This window comes from Pterocles gutturalis, unplaced genomic scaffold, assembly GCF_000699245.1.
Source record: "Pterocles gutturalis isolate BGI_N339 unplaced genomic scaffold, ASM69924v1 scaffold27896, whole genome shotgun sequence".
Lineage (NCBI taxonomy): Eukaryota > Metazoa > Chordata > Aves > Pterocliformes > Pteroclidae > Pterocles > Pterocles gutturalis.
Window position 1 is genome coordinate 30,226 of NW_010101365.1, and position 18,361 is coordinate 48,586.

Here is an 18,361-nt window from a genome sequence, read left to right on the forward strand (position 1 = left end):
GTTCTGTTTTACACCATAGCACTTTCCTTTTTTTGCAGTTAGGACTGAGAGCTTGAAATCTATGTGGAAAAGTGATTCTTATAACAATTAAAATCAGTTAATACCTAGGATCTCCTCTTTCAATTATATAGTCACCTTTAAAATGAAAAATTAGCAGCAGCACTGAGAAACAAGAAAGGATGAGAGAGGAGACAAAGCCAAAATATCCTTCAGAAACAGCAGGAGAGCTCATCAGTATTTGATACATCTGAGTTTCAGTTCTTTCACTTGGGTTTTGAGGGTTAGCACCATTTTTCTTACCCCCTAAAAATCCCCCCTGAACCACCAAAAAAAATCTGTATGGGATAATGAAACTCAGCAGCTGAGGAAAAGATTTGCAGATGTGCAGATTTATACTTTCTCACTCCTTTTCTTTCCAGCTCATTACAGAAAAGAGAACCTACTTCCTGACAGCAGACTCTCCCAACATCCTGGAGGAATGGATTCATGTCCTACAGAGTATCCTGAGAGTGCAAGTGACCAGTCCTGCTGGTGTTCCTCATAATGATGCTAAACCTACTGTGAAAGGTTGGCTCACCAAGGTAAAATACTATTTCTTACTTTATTCAGTTTAACTCAGCATTGACTGTGTACTAGCTTCTTGGTTTGCAGAGTAAATGTCAGCAAGAAATTAGTGTTTTAATACTCCCTAGAAGAACAGAGAAAGAAAGGTGGCAGTAGATTTCTGTATTTCAGAGAGAGGAACATTTGTACAAACAGTAAGGAATGGGACAAACAAGGCTACTGAGAGATACTGACTTTGTGAAATAGTAAGCAATAATAAATATCTAGCTCATGTATGCTTTTCTTCAACAGAATTCTCAGCATGTCATAGTAAAAAAAAAAACCAACAGGAAATGCTGTTAAATGTCACATTTAATTGATCTTAACTTGGAGATATAGGAGAGTTTAAAAAAAATGTCTTCAGTGGTTCTAGTTTAGCCTTTATTTCCATCATAACGGACTGCATGTGCGTAAGAACAAAGTACAATGGCTGAAAATTCTTATTCTTTATGCCATTTCCATAGATTAGTTTTCCAGAGCAAGCTACTATGACTTTTTTTTTAAATATAGTTCTGGTCAGACAACCTGCATCTGAAGCTTGTTCATCTGCAGTAGGAAACAGCTCCCTGGACTACATGTTGACTCGTCTTTTCCTGAATGAAATTATTTGTTTTTATAATCTTAAAAAGTTTATTATTAAAAAAGGTTATATTTAATATTGTGTTTCAGGATATGGAAATGTTGGGTTGTTATGAATGAGTAAAATACTTCACAGAATCTTAGACCCCTTTCCATAAGCACCTGTGTCCCATCTACTTAGGTGGGATGGACTTATCTGCTTTTGGAAGTGGTGCCCTCTATGTTTTGCGAGGAGCTCATATTAGCAGAGAACAATTAATATATGTAAGATTTCAAGGGAGAGTTGAATTGAAAGTTGAAATCCTAGAAGATTGTTCCAACAATGCTGCTGATTTTAAAAACATATACTTCTCTGTCCTCCTTACAGGTCAAGCATGGTCACTCTAAGCTTGTCTGGTGTGCACTGGTTGGAAAAACTTTCTACTACTATCGAAATCATGAAGATAAGGTAATTCCTTTTCGTCTTTTCTTTCCTGAACCCTCCTTTCCCATTTCTTATGGAGCTTTCTTTCCTTTTATTGCTTCTGTGTCTCATGCTTCAAGCTCTTCCTTGGTTGTACTTCTCCCCTTCTAACAGCATCTCCTCCACAAAGAGAATCAATATTTTATCTGTTTTCTTTTTTTTTTTTTTTTTTTAAAGCCAAAATTACAGAAGTCTTAAAAGGCGAGTGACTGCTGTCACTGTATATCTTGTTTCTCACTTTCTCTATTTGGTCTGGTGAAACCTTTAGAGAAGACCTTTATCCAGCAGCTGATGTATTCTGCACAGTGTCATGAAAATAAGTAGCAATATGAGAAGAGGGAGATCATTTAATCAGTGTAATGTGCTTCCATTTCTGGAAGCTTGGCCCCATGGTCCATTACTTTGTCTTAGTGATGTCAAAACCCAATTTTTGGAATATCAAGGAATACTGTGACTCATACTCAGGATTGCCCTCCAGATTTAGCACAGCAGATATCTTTTGTTTGTCTGAATTGACCTACTTATGTAATTTTAAAAGTACTTATTTTCCAGTAGCAAGCAGAAAGTCTGACCAGGATCGGAAAACAGTGGCTCAAGATACTGAGCAACTGACCATCAGAAAACACATCCTGCCTTACAGAACAAGTCATGTCAAAGCAACTGACAAGTGTAATGGGGAGAAAACAGGACCTTATGGGAAAAACATATTTTTATTTGCATATTCTCATTCTGACCTGTAGATGCTCTATCAAGAAAAATTAATAAAAGTAGTAACACAGTTTGTAAGTCCTTTAGTTGATGAAAGAGAAGAGTTACTATAGAAAAACAAGATTATATAATTACACTAGTTAAACCACTGAATTACAGTTTATTCCTTACTTTTTACAGAACTGCTAACATTTTGACCTGGGTTTTCTTTTCCAGTGTTCTCTGCCCATAGTGGGAAATAAGCTATACTTCTCTAACTTGCTTCCCCTCCTTATAGTGTCCCCTAGGGCATCTGCCTATGCGTGAGTCCAAAGTAGAAGAAGTAGACCGTTCCTGTGACTCTGATGAAGATTATGAAGCCACTGGTGGAGGACTTCTCTCATCCCACTGTACATTGGTGATTCACCCACAGGACCAGAGTCCCACATACTTACTCATTCGCACCAAACAGGAGAAGGTATAAAAGGCAGTCTTTCTGGAGAGCAAGGGTCTTTTTGGTATCAGCGAACAAATGGGGCTTACAGACTGAACCTGTTAGTAGAAAACAAGGTCTGAATTGACCCATGCTGTTCTCACCCTTATCCCTAGAATACCTGGCTGTACCACCTGACTGTAGCAGCTGGTAGCAGTAATGCCACAGTAGGCACATCATACGAACAACTCATTGGAAAACTACTGGACGCAGAAGGAGACCCTAGTAAGTAGAAACCACAAACTCTTTTCCGTGGTAGTAAAGCATAAGGAAGGGTAATTCCAATTTCCAGTTTTAATCCAGCCAAAGATGAGGGAAGGGGATTCTATATCATATTTCTGCCTTCAATCCAGCTGATGAGAAGCTCTGCATACGATATAGTGTCCTTCACCCCTAGTTCGACAAGAACATCTCCAGAGAGTATACAGGCATTGCAGTGAATCTAGGCAAGTCCATCACATTGTCACATCATCTATCAAAGCATCTGAAATGTCTTTAACACTAATTCCAATTAAAATAAAGAACTGGAGCTTTAATTTTTCCTGTTATAATTGATCCTGATTTTCCTTTCCTGGACCATACAAACGCATGGTATCTCCTCTAAATACACTCACACTCGCTTGCCTTCACATCTGTTCCTTTGCCTGCACATACAACCCTCACACATACCTCCATGCTCATCTGTTCCTCCTCATCTTTGATACTTGCTCATTCATATATGTTTTTTCACCATGTTCTCAAATGTGTATTAACATACAGATTCATTCTTACTACTCTTTTCCTGCTAGCTCACCTATTTCTAGACCTATATGTGAACCTTGCTTACTGTTGAATCGTGACTTGCACTAACAAAGACCCCCCATTGCAGGTGCCTGCCCTGGCAGAGTTTGTGTCTTGTTTGAACACACAGCTGAGTAGTTTCTCACCTCAATGCAGCTGATGAGAAGCTCTGACATAGCAGGATTGAGGATGGCAATACTTCTTTCGGCTGATGGCTGCCGCTGCTAGCAATTCTTTGTTTGTGGCAGGCTTTGCTGAAATCAACGAAGTGGCAGCAAAGATAAATATGGCCTAGTGCAGTGCGGCTTCCTCAGGTGCTTTGCCATTTCAGCAAGGCTCCTTTTCAGCGTGGACACTGTTATCTTTCTTCTGTTTCTGACACTGCATGTTTTGTCTGCTACCTCAGATTCTCCTCTGTGGAAACATCCTATGCTGTGCTACAGTAAAGATGGTTTGCACACATCCCTTACCACTCTGCCATCCGAGGCTCTACAGACTGAAGCTCTGAAACTTTTTAAGGTATTTAAAGGGACATTGCATGGTCTTCAGTTCTTTTGCTCTGTTGTTGGGCAACAATATTGTTTGGTCATATTGTTTGTCACAACATTTACTGTCACAATTGGTTGCTTTAGACAGGCCTGCTGGGTCATTTAATTACAATAGGACAGTTGGGTATTAGGTGTCATTCATTCTCTGGAAGTTTAACTTTTCCTTGTAGGAAATCCGAGTTTAGGAGCAACCTTCCCCACTTTGAAGTTAGCCTTCTCTTCCTCTTCTGAGTTTAGGAGCAACCTTCCCCACAGGCTTTACACTTTGAAGTTAGCCTTCTCTTCCTCTTCTCTGAGAGTTGAAGGAAGCAGAAACAATTTACTGGCAAACTCAGTTGTGTCAGTGAGATTTGATTCTTGCACCCTACAAGTGTAAGATCAGCAGTAAGTCTAGCCAATGGTGAAGCCATTGGAGATTTGATTCTTGCACTCTACAAGTGTAAGATCAGCAGTAAGTCTAGACGGTCTTAGCAAGGTAAAGCACAGACATGGAAAGTAAGAAGCCCATTTTCCCCTCGATTCTCTTGCTGACTTGTGAGCTCCTCAGGCTTGGGGAAATTGAGTGAATTTTCTGATTGCCACAACTAAAGAGGGAGGGATAGGAATTCAGTATTTATGTTCCTCCCTCCTCTCAAGGTTATTTAGAAGAATTAATTTATTGTCTGTAACCCATCTGGGGAACTTGGCCTGGAAAGTCCCAGAGAAGAGTCACTGTATTCATGGCATTGACTAACTTTCACCCTTTTACAGTCCTGTCAGCTGTTCATCAATGTTCCTGTGGAGGCACCCTCTGTTGATTACCACGTATCACTTGCCCAGACAGCACTGCAGGTCTGCTTGACACATTCTGAGCTACAGAATGAAATTTACTGTCAGCTTGTTAAACAGACCAGTTGCCGACAACCCCAGAACCACTCAGTCATTCAGGTCAGTTCCTCTTTCTCACTTTCAGTCTGCAAATACTTTCTGTTTAATTCAATTACTTAATTCAATGCTTTCTATTAATTCAAGGCCAGGCTGGATGAGGCTTTGAGCAACGTGGTTTAGTGGGAGGTGTCCCTGCCCATGGCAGGGGGGTTGGAACTAGATGATCTCTAAAGTCCTTTCCAGCCCTAACCATTCTACAATTCTATGAATTACATGTTTTTAGTAATTAGCAGTGGCACTGGTTGTCATAAAATTGTGTAAATGCTAAAAGTGTACTGGAGGAAAGAGAATCTTGGCACTGATGTGCAAAGAAAAACATTGAGAATGTAACTTCTTGCAAAATTTTAGTTTTAATTTAACCATTTACCAGTTGCAAATGGTCTATTCAGACCATATTCAGAATAAAGATTCATAGCTCATGTTGGCTAGCTATAATTGTCACATAGTATTAATTTTGTTTTCCATTTTAGTCAATCAACAGCATGCAAGTCATGAATATTACTATTAAGCATGAAATATGATTTTTGCACTATAATTATAGGGTAAATCAAATGAATAAGTTACAGCATGAATGTAGATACTGGATTATAATATTCACAGCTCAAATGAGAAAATAAAATCTGATTGAAGAATAATAGGTTTAATATGAAACAAAATTCCCCAGTGTATTCTTTGTTATGCTTTGCAGTTAAAATAGGAAAAAAGTATTAATTAAAGTCTTAATCGTTCTCTCAGCTCTGGTTACACTAGTCAAAATTTTCAAAAGTAGCCAATCATTTAGAACACCTCTTCTTAGAGCCCAGGTTGAGATATTGAAGAGCAGTCTGTCCTCTGACCATCACTTCCCTTTGAAGCGTCTTGAACTGCTTGTCTAAAAATGGTCACTCCCAAAAGCACTAGTCACTATCCAAAATGTTGGTTGCAGTATTTTATGAAAGATAACATGCAAGAAGTACAGAACAAGAATGATGTCCAGTTTTATGTTCACAGTGCTGGCAACTCCTGGCTTTATGTGCTCCTCTATTCCTGCCTCAACATCACTTCCTCTGGTACATCAAACAGCACTTGCAGCGACATGCAGACCCCAGGTAAAGACTGCAACGGCATTTTCTTCTGCTAAGCTGATTGCCTTTTGCATCCATTACAGATAAAGATGGAAGCAATTTTGTAACTTGCACCTGCAAAAATAAGTTGAGGGAGGGAACAGAAGGTTCCCAGTGTTATCAAGCTGTCCCACTTCAGTCATTCACATTAGTTTGTCACTTATATTAAGCCAGTTCACAAAAATGAGTGACCTATACTAGCAAAAGAACATTTTTGCAGATATAACTGGGGCTACACAGGGAGGTTTTTTCGCTGATGTAGCTACTTTCTTTTATTGATAGAAAGACATACCAAAGTAATTATTTAGAATGAATTATTAGACTTCTAGGTGATAACATTCTGTTGTCAGGTTAGTAGGCATACTGACAGAACAAAAGTGAGACAGAGAACATCTCTGGGAACCATAAAAAGTTAGTAAAAACTAACAAACCTGAAATATAGGCTAGTACTGTTTCCTGTTACCTCTTTGGTGTGTTAACACTTTATGAGAAAACAGTGCAAGATCTACTGTAACAGCAATAAGTTGTTCTGCAGCGTTCATGCTGTGCTCTTAGTTTGTTTCCATGGTGATCTGGTCTTCAGCATATCTGACTGTGTCCTTGAGGGGGGGAGATCACAGCTGAAGATGTCTAGCTGTCTGTTGCAACAATATACTGTTGCTAAGACCTGGGTAAAAAGAGTGGTTTGATTTCAAACAAATAATCATATTCAAATACTCAGTCTAAGTCTGCCTTGGAAATCAAGCTAAAAGTCTCCTGGTATTGCAAAGGAAATCTGTGTACTCCTATCAAGTTTTATTTATTTTCTTATATGCTGCCTCACACTTGCTATTTCTTCTCAGAAGCAAAAATACAGATATAGGGTACTCCTTGATGTCCAGGCTCTATCTCCATTGGCTAAGTCAACATGTTAGCTATCTTCTGGCTAGTACTAGAAACCACTCTTGAAACTGTGTGTTACCAGGTCCCAGAGTGGCCCATTCAACTCAGTAGTGGAGCTGCTTTACTGTTAGGGACTATTGAATTCCATAAGGGTGTGCTGGGCTCTGTGAAACTGATTTAATGTATCAATTTCAAGCACTACTATGCTGATGGTCTGACAGATTCTTAGCCCAAAAGTACCTTTATCAACAAATACTTTAATCAGAAGCAAAGAGGAAATGTATTTATACAATACAGCTATGAAACAATGATTAGGGCTAGAAACAAACATACAGAAATTACAGCAAATTGTGCTTATATTTATCTGTAGTTTAGATTAGATTTAGAGCAGTTGCTAAATGACATTTAACTTAGTTCCTTCTCCCTAGCTTTAGGAATACTTATATCTCTTTGGATGGAGCAGGTTTGGCTGTTTCTTAACCAGTTAAATAGGTAGGCTTTCCCTGTTTCATACAGCAAACAAGACACTAGAATGTTTACACTCCATAATGCCCATGGTCAAGATTTACACTGTATCTTCATTCTAGGTATGGTTTTTCATGAAAGGAGACCTTATAGTATATATCCATTCTCTAAGAGTGGAAGAAAAGTGGGGCACAGTTCCAGGTTAGAAGACACAGGGCTCAGGAGCATTTGGAAGCCAGACACAAAAGCTTCATGTTGAAGCAAGATTCTCCATTTGAAAATTGTTCAAATACGTTACTGGGGAAGTGAGAAATATATTGCTACAGTGAAAAGCCAGAGTCTCCTGACTTCCATGTTGCTTGCAGGGATTTAACTGGAGATTTAATAATGTACTGAGCTCCTGAAGGCATCTTGAATGGAATTAGTTTCCCCTGCAAAGTGATAGCACGCTTATAAATCCATATAAATCCTTCAATTTCAGAACTTATTCAGTATATACATTCTTAAGATTTTTGCAAAAGGTGTAATTGCCTGTTCCTGCCTGGCTTTAGAGACACTTATATCCTCTTGGTGCTGTTTAGTGGAGCACTTTCTTCAGTATACAGTGAATTGATCAGATTAGTAACTGTATTGAACTATCAACAAATCTAAGCCTGCTTTGAATCTCTGTCAGGCCTCCTGATTGGCAGATAGGGTCAATGCATGGAAGCTTGTAATTTGTATAGGCATGTAAATTGATAAACACAATTTATATAATCCTGTAAATTAGACTAATCCTGTGAGACTAACTCATTACAATTTATTATTAATACTTATCAGGATTTGACATGATACTAACTAAATTCCACTGGCATGACAGCGAGTTTGAGGGCAAACTGGTCTTGGTTTAATGGATACTATGATGGGAACAGGGTACAAAAGAGGATATTCCTATACTATGTCTAGTCCATCTAGAAGCAGGGAATGCTCGCACTTCCCAGAGAGCCCATTGTCTACCTTAATTTTACAGATCCTTGGAGCCCAGGTTTGTGTTGCAGCTTTTCACTTGAGTCTGTTGAGATGAGTGAGGATATCTGCACAGAGTTACATCTTTGCTTGAGCAAAGGCCTGAGGGAGAAATGCTGTAGTCATGGCATGGGAAATGGAAAGAGGACATGGCATTTAAAGCATGTTTGTGGCTTATCTCCATCTCTTTGCCTAGGAGTGAAACAGGCAAGTATGCCATCTACTGCCAGAGATCAGTAGATCGCACTGTGCAGACTGGCGAGCGGGAAGCCAAACCCTCCCGGATGGAGATTGTGTCCATCCTGCTGAGAAATCCCTACCACCACTCACTCCCCTTTAGCATCCCAGTGCACTTCATGAATGGAACCTACCAGGTGAGCCACCACAGCTGCCTTTCTTCTGGGTACTAGAGGACTGCACCATAACCTGCCTCCTTCATGTGGGTGGGGCACACCATGGTGTTTGTAAATATCAGATATTGGGAGATGGACACTATTTCCCCTCCTTGCCATTTTAGCAATTTTTCCTGAGAAAATGAAAGGAATCCAGCCCCAGCTCCACAGGTCTTAGGAAGACAACGTAGCTGGGGAAAAGGGAGAGAGGTTGTAAGTATGGAAAAGAATGCAATGTGAAGGGAGACAATATGCAAGTGCAGTTACTGGAGCTGGCAGTCAATCATGAGACACCAGTTTGTAGGAAATCAGGTCTCATTAGTTGTGATACCTATCAATGTCATGTTTCTTGAAAGTTATCCTCAATTAGCTTCTCTTTCATTGCAGGTTGTAGGTTTTGATGGTTCCTCAACAGTTGATGAATTCATTCAGCGACTGAACCAGGAGACAGGAATGAGGAAGCCATCCCACATGGGATTTTCTCTATTCACAGATGACCCTTCTGGCAGGGATTTGGAACATTGCCTGCAGGGGAACATGAAGGTATTTTTTTTTTCCCTCTGCTACATTCAGCATATATCTTTGAAGAGCTGCTAAGTGGCTAATAAATTTTTCTTAATGCAGCATGATCAAATACACTTGGTTATTGTCTATCTAGATTAGTATTCAGAGATTCCTGCACTTGGGTCACAACAACCCCATGCAATGCTAAAGGCTTGGGGAAGAGTGGCTGGAAAGCTGCCTCGTGGAAAAGGATGTGGGAGTGCTGGTCAACAATCAGGTGAATGTGAGCCAGCAGTGTGCCCAGGTGGCCAAGAAGGCCAAGAGCATCCTGGCTTGTAGCCAGCAGGACTAGGGAAGTGATAGTCCTCCTGTACTTGGCACTGGTGAAGCCGCATCTCGAACACTGTGTTCAGTTTTGGGCCCCTCACTATAAGAAAGACATTGAGGTACTGGAGCACATCCAAAGAAGAGCAACAAACCTGGTGAAGGGTCTGGAGAACAAGTCCTGTGAGGAACAGCTGAGGCAAGTGGAGTTGTTTAGTCAGGAGAAAAGGAGGCTGAGGTGAGACCTTATCGCTCTCTACAACTACCTGAAAGGAAGGTGTAGTGAGTTGGGTGTCGCTCTCTTCTCCCAAGTAACAAGTGACAGGATGAGAGGAAGTGGACTCAAGTTACACCAGGGGAGGTTTAGATTGTCTTTTAGGAAAAATTTCTTCACTGAAATAGTTTTCAAGCATTGGAACAGGCTGCCCAGGAAAGTGGTTGAGTCACCATCCCTGGAGGTATTTTAAAGATGTGTAGATGTGTCACTGAGGGACATGGTTTAGTGGTGGACTTGGTAGTGTTAGGTTTACAGTTGGACTTCATGATCTTAAAGGTCTTCTCCAACCAAAATGATTCTATGGTTCTAGAATTAGCTCAGTCTAGTCTGAGATACTAGTTAAGACAAAGCATATTCTGTTTTAGTAGGTGATAAATTGGTCAATTTTTTAAAAGTCTTTTAATATCTGCTAAAGTCTGAGTTAAAGTTTAATTTGTGACTACAAAATTAAAACATGACTGAGCTACCTAGCATGATCAGATATCACAACTAACATCAAATGTGACAGTCCTAATTGGGACAAATTTATGTTAGGCTGTGAGTCTCTTGGCATGTCTATATAAATCTCATCTATTGGATGATGAAGCATCTCCTTGGTATCTCCAGATAACTCAGGCTTTCATTGTTAATGATGTACTTAGGGGAGAAAGCTCTACTGGGTATGCCTTCACTTTTAAAAAGAGGGGAGTGTCTTAGAACAAGGGAAGAGGAAAGCAGATAAAGTATTAACATCTGTGTCTTTCATAGGGAGATTTTTACCCATGCTGCAGCTGGATGACTGCCTTAAGTGAGCAGGCTAGTGGCCATGAATGAGACACATCAGATTTTGGTAAAAATCTGGGAGAATAATTTGTCATATAGCATTGATGGAGGAACAGTCATAGTGGGAACTTTGAAGAGGCCCTGATACCTATAAGGAACATAACATTCAGTTTAAAATTGAGCATATAATTTCATATTGGGCAACGGAGGAAGAAGATGCTAATAACTTTAAATTAAGCAGTTTGAAGAGGAAACTACCACAGACAGTGCCAAATTATATACTTTATGGCCTGATACAGATCAGATAATGTGGAGCTTTGCTGGTAAGTGAATCACCATTTGGAGAGATGAGACATTAAACAAAGGAGCTTGAGACAAAGGCATTACTTTTACTGGTTATTAACTGGTTACTATTGACTTGCCAAGGCAACCTCAATAGCTTCTTAAGAGAGGATTAGGATATCTGATTAAGCATTTCATGTGGCTTGTTACGTTCACATTCCTTTTGTTGAGATGCTATCAAAAGAGAAGTAGGGACCTTTATTAGACCACTTGTAAAAGGACTAGAATAACCAAGAGAAGCTGAATGGAACCAAAGACATTAACCACACTATTACTAAAAATATCTCTGAGTTACAAAGTTGGAATCTAGAACCAGATGTTCCCAAAGATTGGACATTCACGTCCAAGGGTTTGGTTTAGCCAAACATGTAGACAGCTGCTATTCAGAAGATACGTTTGTGCTTTAGTTTGTCTTTTGAAGCAAACCTACCAATCATTCCTATTAACCATGCTTTGATTCACATTAAGGAGCAACCTTAGAGAGCGTGGATTCTTTTTATGTGAAACATGAACTGGAAGATGTGATCCAACACAGTAGTGGGCTTTCAGGCCATTTGATCAGACTAAAGCTAGTCTGAAGGAAAATCCTTTGAAACTCCTATAGTGTGGGCATAGAGTCTTAGGAATAGGTGTGTCAGTGCGCAGATCTGCCCCTCCTGGGCTTTGCTGCTTGCTAACATAGACATAGCCACGGAGTTGCTGCCAGACCAGAATTCCCTTACAGATGTCCCCCTGCAGATTAGGGCTGGAGTTTTCAGTTGACAAGCTTTAATTTTTACATAGTGTAAAAGAAGGAATTGTTTTGCCACTTTTGGCTGTGTTTATGCTGATCTAGTCTATTTCTTTATCTTCTGTTTTTCACAATGCTTTTTTCACTTGCTTTCCCCTCAAGCCTTGACTATACATTTCTCTCAGTTTGTCTCTCTCTCCCTGATATTTTTTTGAAGATCTGTGATGTCATTTCTAAATGGGAGCAAGCCTTAAAAGAATTGCATCCTGGGAAGTATGAAGGTGGCACAAGAATTGTGAAGTTGACCTATAAGAACAGGTACTGTTCTTTGTTGGTTGGCCTCACTACTGCTATTAAGTAAACATTTCTAGAGTGGGTATATCTCTGTAGATGGCCAGTAATTTAGAGTACTGTTAGTGCCAAAACTGTTGTAGATAAGATGCGTTCAAATCCTACATGAGATGCGATGACTTTTTTTTGTGTGGTACATGTGTAAAAGAGGGTATATGGCCTAGAGGTAAAACCCAAAACACTTGCAACAGCAGAACAGACTTAAAATGGGTTAAGAACTAGCTGTAGCACAATAAGACATACTTGGCACAATTTCATTTGCCTAGATCCTAAAACATAATTAAATAATGCATGTTAGGTGAAAGGAAGAGACACCTGGGGGAAAAATCACCAGTGCAGAATGAATATGCTGAAACTTGCAATTAAGTGAAGAATCACAAAGATAAAGATACAAGAATAACGTTCTAAATGGCGTAAGCTGTAGAGGAGACATGTAGCAGCAGTGCCCAGACTTTATAAAGAAAGAAATGTTAAAAGTTAGATGACAAGAGATAGTAGAGAATGAAAGTATGAGACAAAGATCTAAACCAAAAACTGGAACAAATTCATAATTTATAATACGGACAGGAATTCTGAATTACAGTGAATAGAGAGCTGTGTATGAGAACAAGGAGTGGCTTTCTACATGTGAATTCTGTCTGCAGGCAAAACAAAGGCCACCCCAAATCCAAAAAGAGACAAAGCTCTGTATTGAACGTATGAAGATTTTGTTGACTGTAACTTTGTGAACTTTGTTAGTTGGTATAACAGAGGTGGAAGCAGAAGTTATTTCTTTTTTACCTAAAAGGCAGTATTTGTTTCAGGAGTGAAACTTTGCATTATTATTTTGTCTGGAATGTGCCTAAACTAGACAGCAAGGATGTTTTGATAAGGTATTTCCAAGGTTGGGCTGTTCTAACACCAAGGACTCTGATAAGACATGTGTAAGGTCACTATGGTCCTAATGGTGGTGTTAATCTTAGATTGACATAAAAATAAACAAACTGATGCACTGGCATGAATGTCTTGTGTGGTATTGTGGAACATATATTCATAGATGCAGATGTAAAGTAATATTTGAATTAGATGGTGTAGGCTGTAAATAGACATGCATGAGGAATGGTTCTGGGAAGCATTCCCCCAAGCTGGTGTCTTCAACCCCTATTAGTCATCCTGCTATATACCAGGTTAAAGAAATTTCAAGTGTGAAGGGAGTAAAAAAATAGTAGGAAGCTTTGATTTACAAGAATGCATCTTCAGTTTTTAAAATAAAGCCTCCTAATTTGCTGCTGAAGCAAACTGAAGACTTCTTTAATAACAATATCAGTGTAAGTGGTCAAAACAAAGCTGGCAAAAATACTAAGTTTACAAGGCTGTCATGTAGAAGTTCATACACGTAGAGCAGAAACAGTTCTGTATTCTGTGATAAGCAGAGAAAGACACATCTTAAATATTGCCTGTCTGTGCCTGATGGGGACGGACAGACACTGATTTACCTGTGTTTAATAAGGCTTCACTGTCTTGAAGTATTTGGCGCTCAGAATTCAAATGGCTTCCAAAGCTAGAAAGCATGTTTTGAGCCTCCTTGCCTAAATCTTGTTCATCAGGGAAGCACCTCAGCTTACAAATCTCTGTCCAGCACCCCCGCAATACACAAAGGTCACTTTTGAGAAGGAGGGGAAAAAAACCCACTTTTATTTTTATTGATTAAAATTCCTACCTCTACTTTCAGTTCATAATACCTTTTTACCTTCACAATCCTCTCTACTTTTTAGGCTATATTTTCAGAGCCAGGCCAAGGGTGAGACAGACCGGGAGCGGTTGCTACTGGCCTTCCAAGTCAGCAATGAAATAGCCAATGGAAGGTTTCCTGTTAATAAGGAATTAGCTCTGGAAATGGTGGCTCTGATGGCTCAGGTGAGTATTGCTATGGGCAGAAATCCTGCCTTTTGGCCCCTAGGGACTTCAGCTGTACTCTGAGTATCTTTTTGACTACAGAGGTATCTTTTACATCAAAAGTGTTTTTTCTTGTCAAACATACAGTCTGAGATGTACCATGCCAAATACATTCTACCAGCATACATATGTTGTAGGAACACCTTTTGCTGAAGGGAAATTTGCTATAGGATTGCCTCTCCTTTACTTATGTAGAAAAAATATTGGAAAAAACAGTGGTGCTGGACCATCCCTAGAACTCTGCAATTAGTGCCTTAGTAGAGATGCTAGAATTCCATTAATAGTAAAAACTTTCCGTGTTGCACTGCCAGTAGCCTTTTCTTACTCAGGAAGAGCATCTTGCAGGATCCTCCATTAAACCTCCAGGCTTGCATTTAGCATTTTACCACATAAAACACACAGTATGGGTTGTGGGCATGATAAGCAGGATAATAATTTCTGACTGAGCTGAAACTCATTGTTGCAGTAGTTAGAGCAATGTAAACTAAGATGAAGCTGTGAAAGTTGTCCAAACTCTTTACAAATATGCTATTGTTTTAATTGGCCAGCTGAAAATAAACCCCAAAAGCTTGGCAGTTATACAAGAAATGTCTCCCTACAAGTAGCTGGCTGAGATGTTGTTTCACTTTCTTAGATCGGTAAAGAATTCCTTGGGCAGTCATGTCCTCAGTAGTTGCTCTCTTACATACATTTACTATGGTAAATGCTGTAGACAAAATTCCCCAGCCTAATGATGTCTTTCTGCATAACAAATAAACACAGTAGTTATTAGTATGGGAATTAATGAAATGTTCTACTGCATAGTTCTGCTGCACTATAAATTATAACATTGTCATAGGTGGAATATGGGGATTTGGATCGACCAGCATCTTCAAGTCCTGGGGGAACATCACAATTGAAAATGCAGCATCTTCTCCACCAGGTCTTAGATAAATTCTACCCCAAGCGCTACAAGCAAAACATTACTCCTGAGCAGCTCAGGTAAATTGTTGGTTCTTCTATATTTTGCACTGAAAACAAATTTTACTTGCAAAATTCTGTCTTTATACTTAAGAAGTTTTAAGGACCCCTGTCAAGATTATTTCATGTAGAAACTTAAGCAAAACACAAATGTCAGGAAAAGGTTCCTTTAAAAGAAAATAGCAGTTAACTAATATAAAAAGAGCCAAATCACCAACTAATTTCCCCTAGACAAAAAGTTTAGGCCTTTCACTTCCAAATTGGGTATCTCGGTTCCAACAAAGTCTAACGTAAGCCTAAGATTAATTCTGTTTCTGAATTTTTGTTTTACCCTTCCCCCAAGTGTCAATTGAATCCAGATGCCTAACATTTGCAGTGAGCCATGAAGCCAGCACATATGGGCTGCTTCAGGCCATGCAGTAATTCTGGTAGGACATATTTTGGCAGGGCTTTTTGATGTTCTGACTTGGAAATTCTCACACACAATGCAGACTTCTCAACTACTCAAGTGCAGAATTCAGATGCTGCCATGGATCTCAGTTCTAACTGTTTTAAAGAGAGAGAATGTTAATCTTCCAGATAGATCCAAAGCTACTTAGGGATGCAGTGGTGGAGCTAACAGGATCACCTCCTTTTGGAAGTAAATTCTATCTGCATGTAGCAAGATAGCTGACCAACCATCCCTAGTGAGACAAATTTTGCAACTCCATATAGAGCATACTACAGACAAGTTAAGATGAAGGTGAGCGTGTAACTGAATGTGATGACAAGCTGGGCAGCATTTTACTGTAACAGCTGCCTGAGTGTTTGTAGTTACAGTTGTTTAATATGTACACCAGTGAACAACCCATATGTGACTGGGATTCCTGGGTATTACAGTATAAAAAGTAGTAAAATAACTGTGGAAGAAGAGAAAATGCTAAAATAAACTAAGGTTGTACAACCCTCATAACTGACAGTGCTAACAGCCCTGTCTGTAGTGCTGTGTAGAATGGCCCTTTCGGAATAAGAGGTACACATTTATTAACTGTTATGATTTTACTGACCTTTCCTTAGAACACATTAATAAATAATGCTGTCTTGTGTCTTGGATTCTGAAAGACAACTGGTTGACAGGCTGGCGACAAAGTGGATGGTGCTGCAGGGATGCTCTCCACCAGAATGTGTTCGAATTTATTTGACAGTAGCCCGGAAATGGCCTCTCTTTGGAAGCAAAATATTTGCTGCTAAGGTAACTGGAGCACACTTTTTTCTGTTCCTGAGAGTGAACTCTCTGAGCAGTGATATACCTATGATCTCTGGTAACATGGGTTGAAAATGCTTCTACTTCAGGAAGGGGAAAAACTGAACAATACTCTGAACGAACAGCTCTGTTTGATACCATAGATGTTTAGAAAAGAAGAGAAATACGTTCTAAGCACTAGGGGTTGCTAGTGTTCAGTAAATAAATATTGAAGATTCCCTGGCTGTATCAGTTGATCATTATACAGGGTACTACCTCTCCTTACAAACCTTGCCAAAGCTTTCTCAGGCAGGAATTTGCTTGGTCATCAAGGTCATCAAGTTTAAAAAATACTATTTACATACCACTGGGGGGGTGGAAGGGAAGAGACCCCCATAAAATCACAGCTGGCAGCTGATACTAGCTAAAAGGAGAATGGGTATTTCAGTCCTGTTCTCTGTTTGACACAGAGCTGAATGCTTTCCTTGCCACACAAAAGGCAAGCAGTGCTAATGTCTTGTTGCAGAAACAGGAAAACTAAAGTACATACTAGGTAAGCTGCCAGCCCACAGGCATCAGTAAGAGAGCAAAGAACAACTAGAGGGAGTGGCTCTCCCAGAAGCTTGTACCATCCCTTAGCCCATCCCAGGCTAGAGCTCTGTACCTATTACCCTTGCCCAAACTAATGTACATGGTGGCTGTCAGAGAAATCTTGTTTTGGCATTAACTATCTTGCCCAAACCAGCAGAAAGCTCCTCTATTGAAAGCTTGAGACAGGTCTCTTGCTTTGGAGTCAAAGCTGCTATAGTTATGCAATAAAGTCTAAGGATGAAAGGGATCTTGAGTAAATATACAAGAAGTTTTCAAAAAGACAATTATTTCTATTGTCAGCAGTAAAAGCAGAAGAGGTTTACTGGTATTTGAGATTACCGACACTGAAGAATCAGAATACAGAATAGTTCCACCTAGAGTTTAAATAATATTGATATTTCTGATGATTAACACAATTTATAACTTTTCAATAGTTAGCAAAGTTCATGGCATGAGTCACAGAATAGCAGATTCCCAGGCACGATTCACGTCATTAGCTATAACACATAATTCATCTTTAACAGATAGTTGATGCACATCTGTCAAAATCTATAAGAAAGAAAATTGCATCAATGTGATAGTACTATCTGCACTGGCACTACAGAAACCAACAGGCTTCACTGCCTGCCTGATCGATGGGAGTAGTGTAAGAACAAGAGCAGAGCAGAACTGCTGTTCTGTTGCTCTGTCCTAGCATTTCCTTCAGTTTTAACTACAGAGATGGAATTTAATTGATCTCAAAGCCTTCATTATCATTGCATTTTCATTATCATTGGCAATCCCAAGCACAAACACAGGCTGGGAGGAGAATGAATTGACATCAGCCCTGAGGAGGACTTGGGAGTGTTCGTTGAGAAGCTGAACATGACCGGGCAATGTGTACTTGCAGCCCAGAAAGCCAACCATATCCTGGGCCGCATCAAAAGCAGCGTGACCAGCAGGTCGAAGGAGGTGATTCTCCCCCTCTACTCCCATCTCGTGAGACCCCACCTGGAGTACTGCATCCAGCTCTGGAGTCCTCAGCACAGGAAAGACATGGACCTGTTGGAGCGGGGGTCCAGAGGAGGCCACAAAGATGATCAGAGGGATGGAACACCTCCCCTATGAGGACAGGCTGAAAGAGTTGGGGCTGTTCAGCCTGGAGAAGAGAAGGCTCTGGGGGGACCTTAGAGCAGCCTTCAAGTACTTAAAGGGAGCTACAGGAGAAATGGGGAGGCACTCTTTATCAGGGAGTGTAGTGATAGGACAAGGGGTAGCAGTTTTATGCTGAAAGAGGGCAGATTTAGATTAGATATTAGGAAGAAATTTTTTCCTGTGAGGGTGGTGAGGCACTGGATCAGGTTGCCAAGAGAAGCTGTGGATGCCCCATCCCTGGAGGAGTTCAAGGCCAGGTTGGATGAGGCTTTGAGCAACCTGGTCTAATGGAAGGTGTCCCC

At 40.0% G+C, this 18,361-nt stretch overlaps 1 protein-coding gene across 1 annotated transcript in view; it reads left to right on the forward strand.

Moving 5' to 3' along the window:
- Window positions 1-18,361, forward strand: part of PLEKHH1 (pleckstrin homology domain containing, family H (with MyTH4 domain) member 1) — a 45,346-nt gene that overhangs the window by 25,448 nt on the left and 1,537 nt on the right. The window contains exons 13-25 of the mRNA XM_010083227.1: window positions 420-581; window positions 1,550-1,630; window positions 2,631-2,810; window positions 2,942-3,050; window positions 4,012-4,124; window positions 4,904-5,080; window positions 6,071-6,168; window positions 8,732-8,909; window positions 9,315-9,470; window positions 12,084-12,184; window positions 13,972-14,113; window positions 14,991-15,133; window positions 16,214-16,343. Coding sequence (XP_010081529.1) covers window positions 420-581; window positions 1,550-1,630; window positions 2,631-2,810; window positions 2,942-3,050; window positions 4,012-4,124; window positions 4,904-5,080; window positions 6,071-6,168; window positions 8,732-8,909; window positions 9,315-9,470; window positions 12,084-12,184; window positions 13,972-14,113; window positions 14,991-15,133; window positions 16,214-16,343 — 1,770 coding nt within the window. The remainder of the gene's footprint in view (window positions 1-419; window positions 582-1,549; window positions 1,631-2,630; window positions 2,811-2,941; window positions 3,051-4,011; window positions 4,125-4,903; window positions 5,081-6,070; window positions 6,169-8,731; window positions 8,910-9,314; window positions 9,471-12,083; window positions 12,185-13,971; window positions 14,114-14,990; window positions 15,134-16,213; window positions 16,344-18,361) is intronic.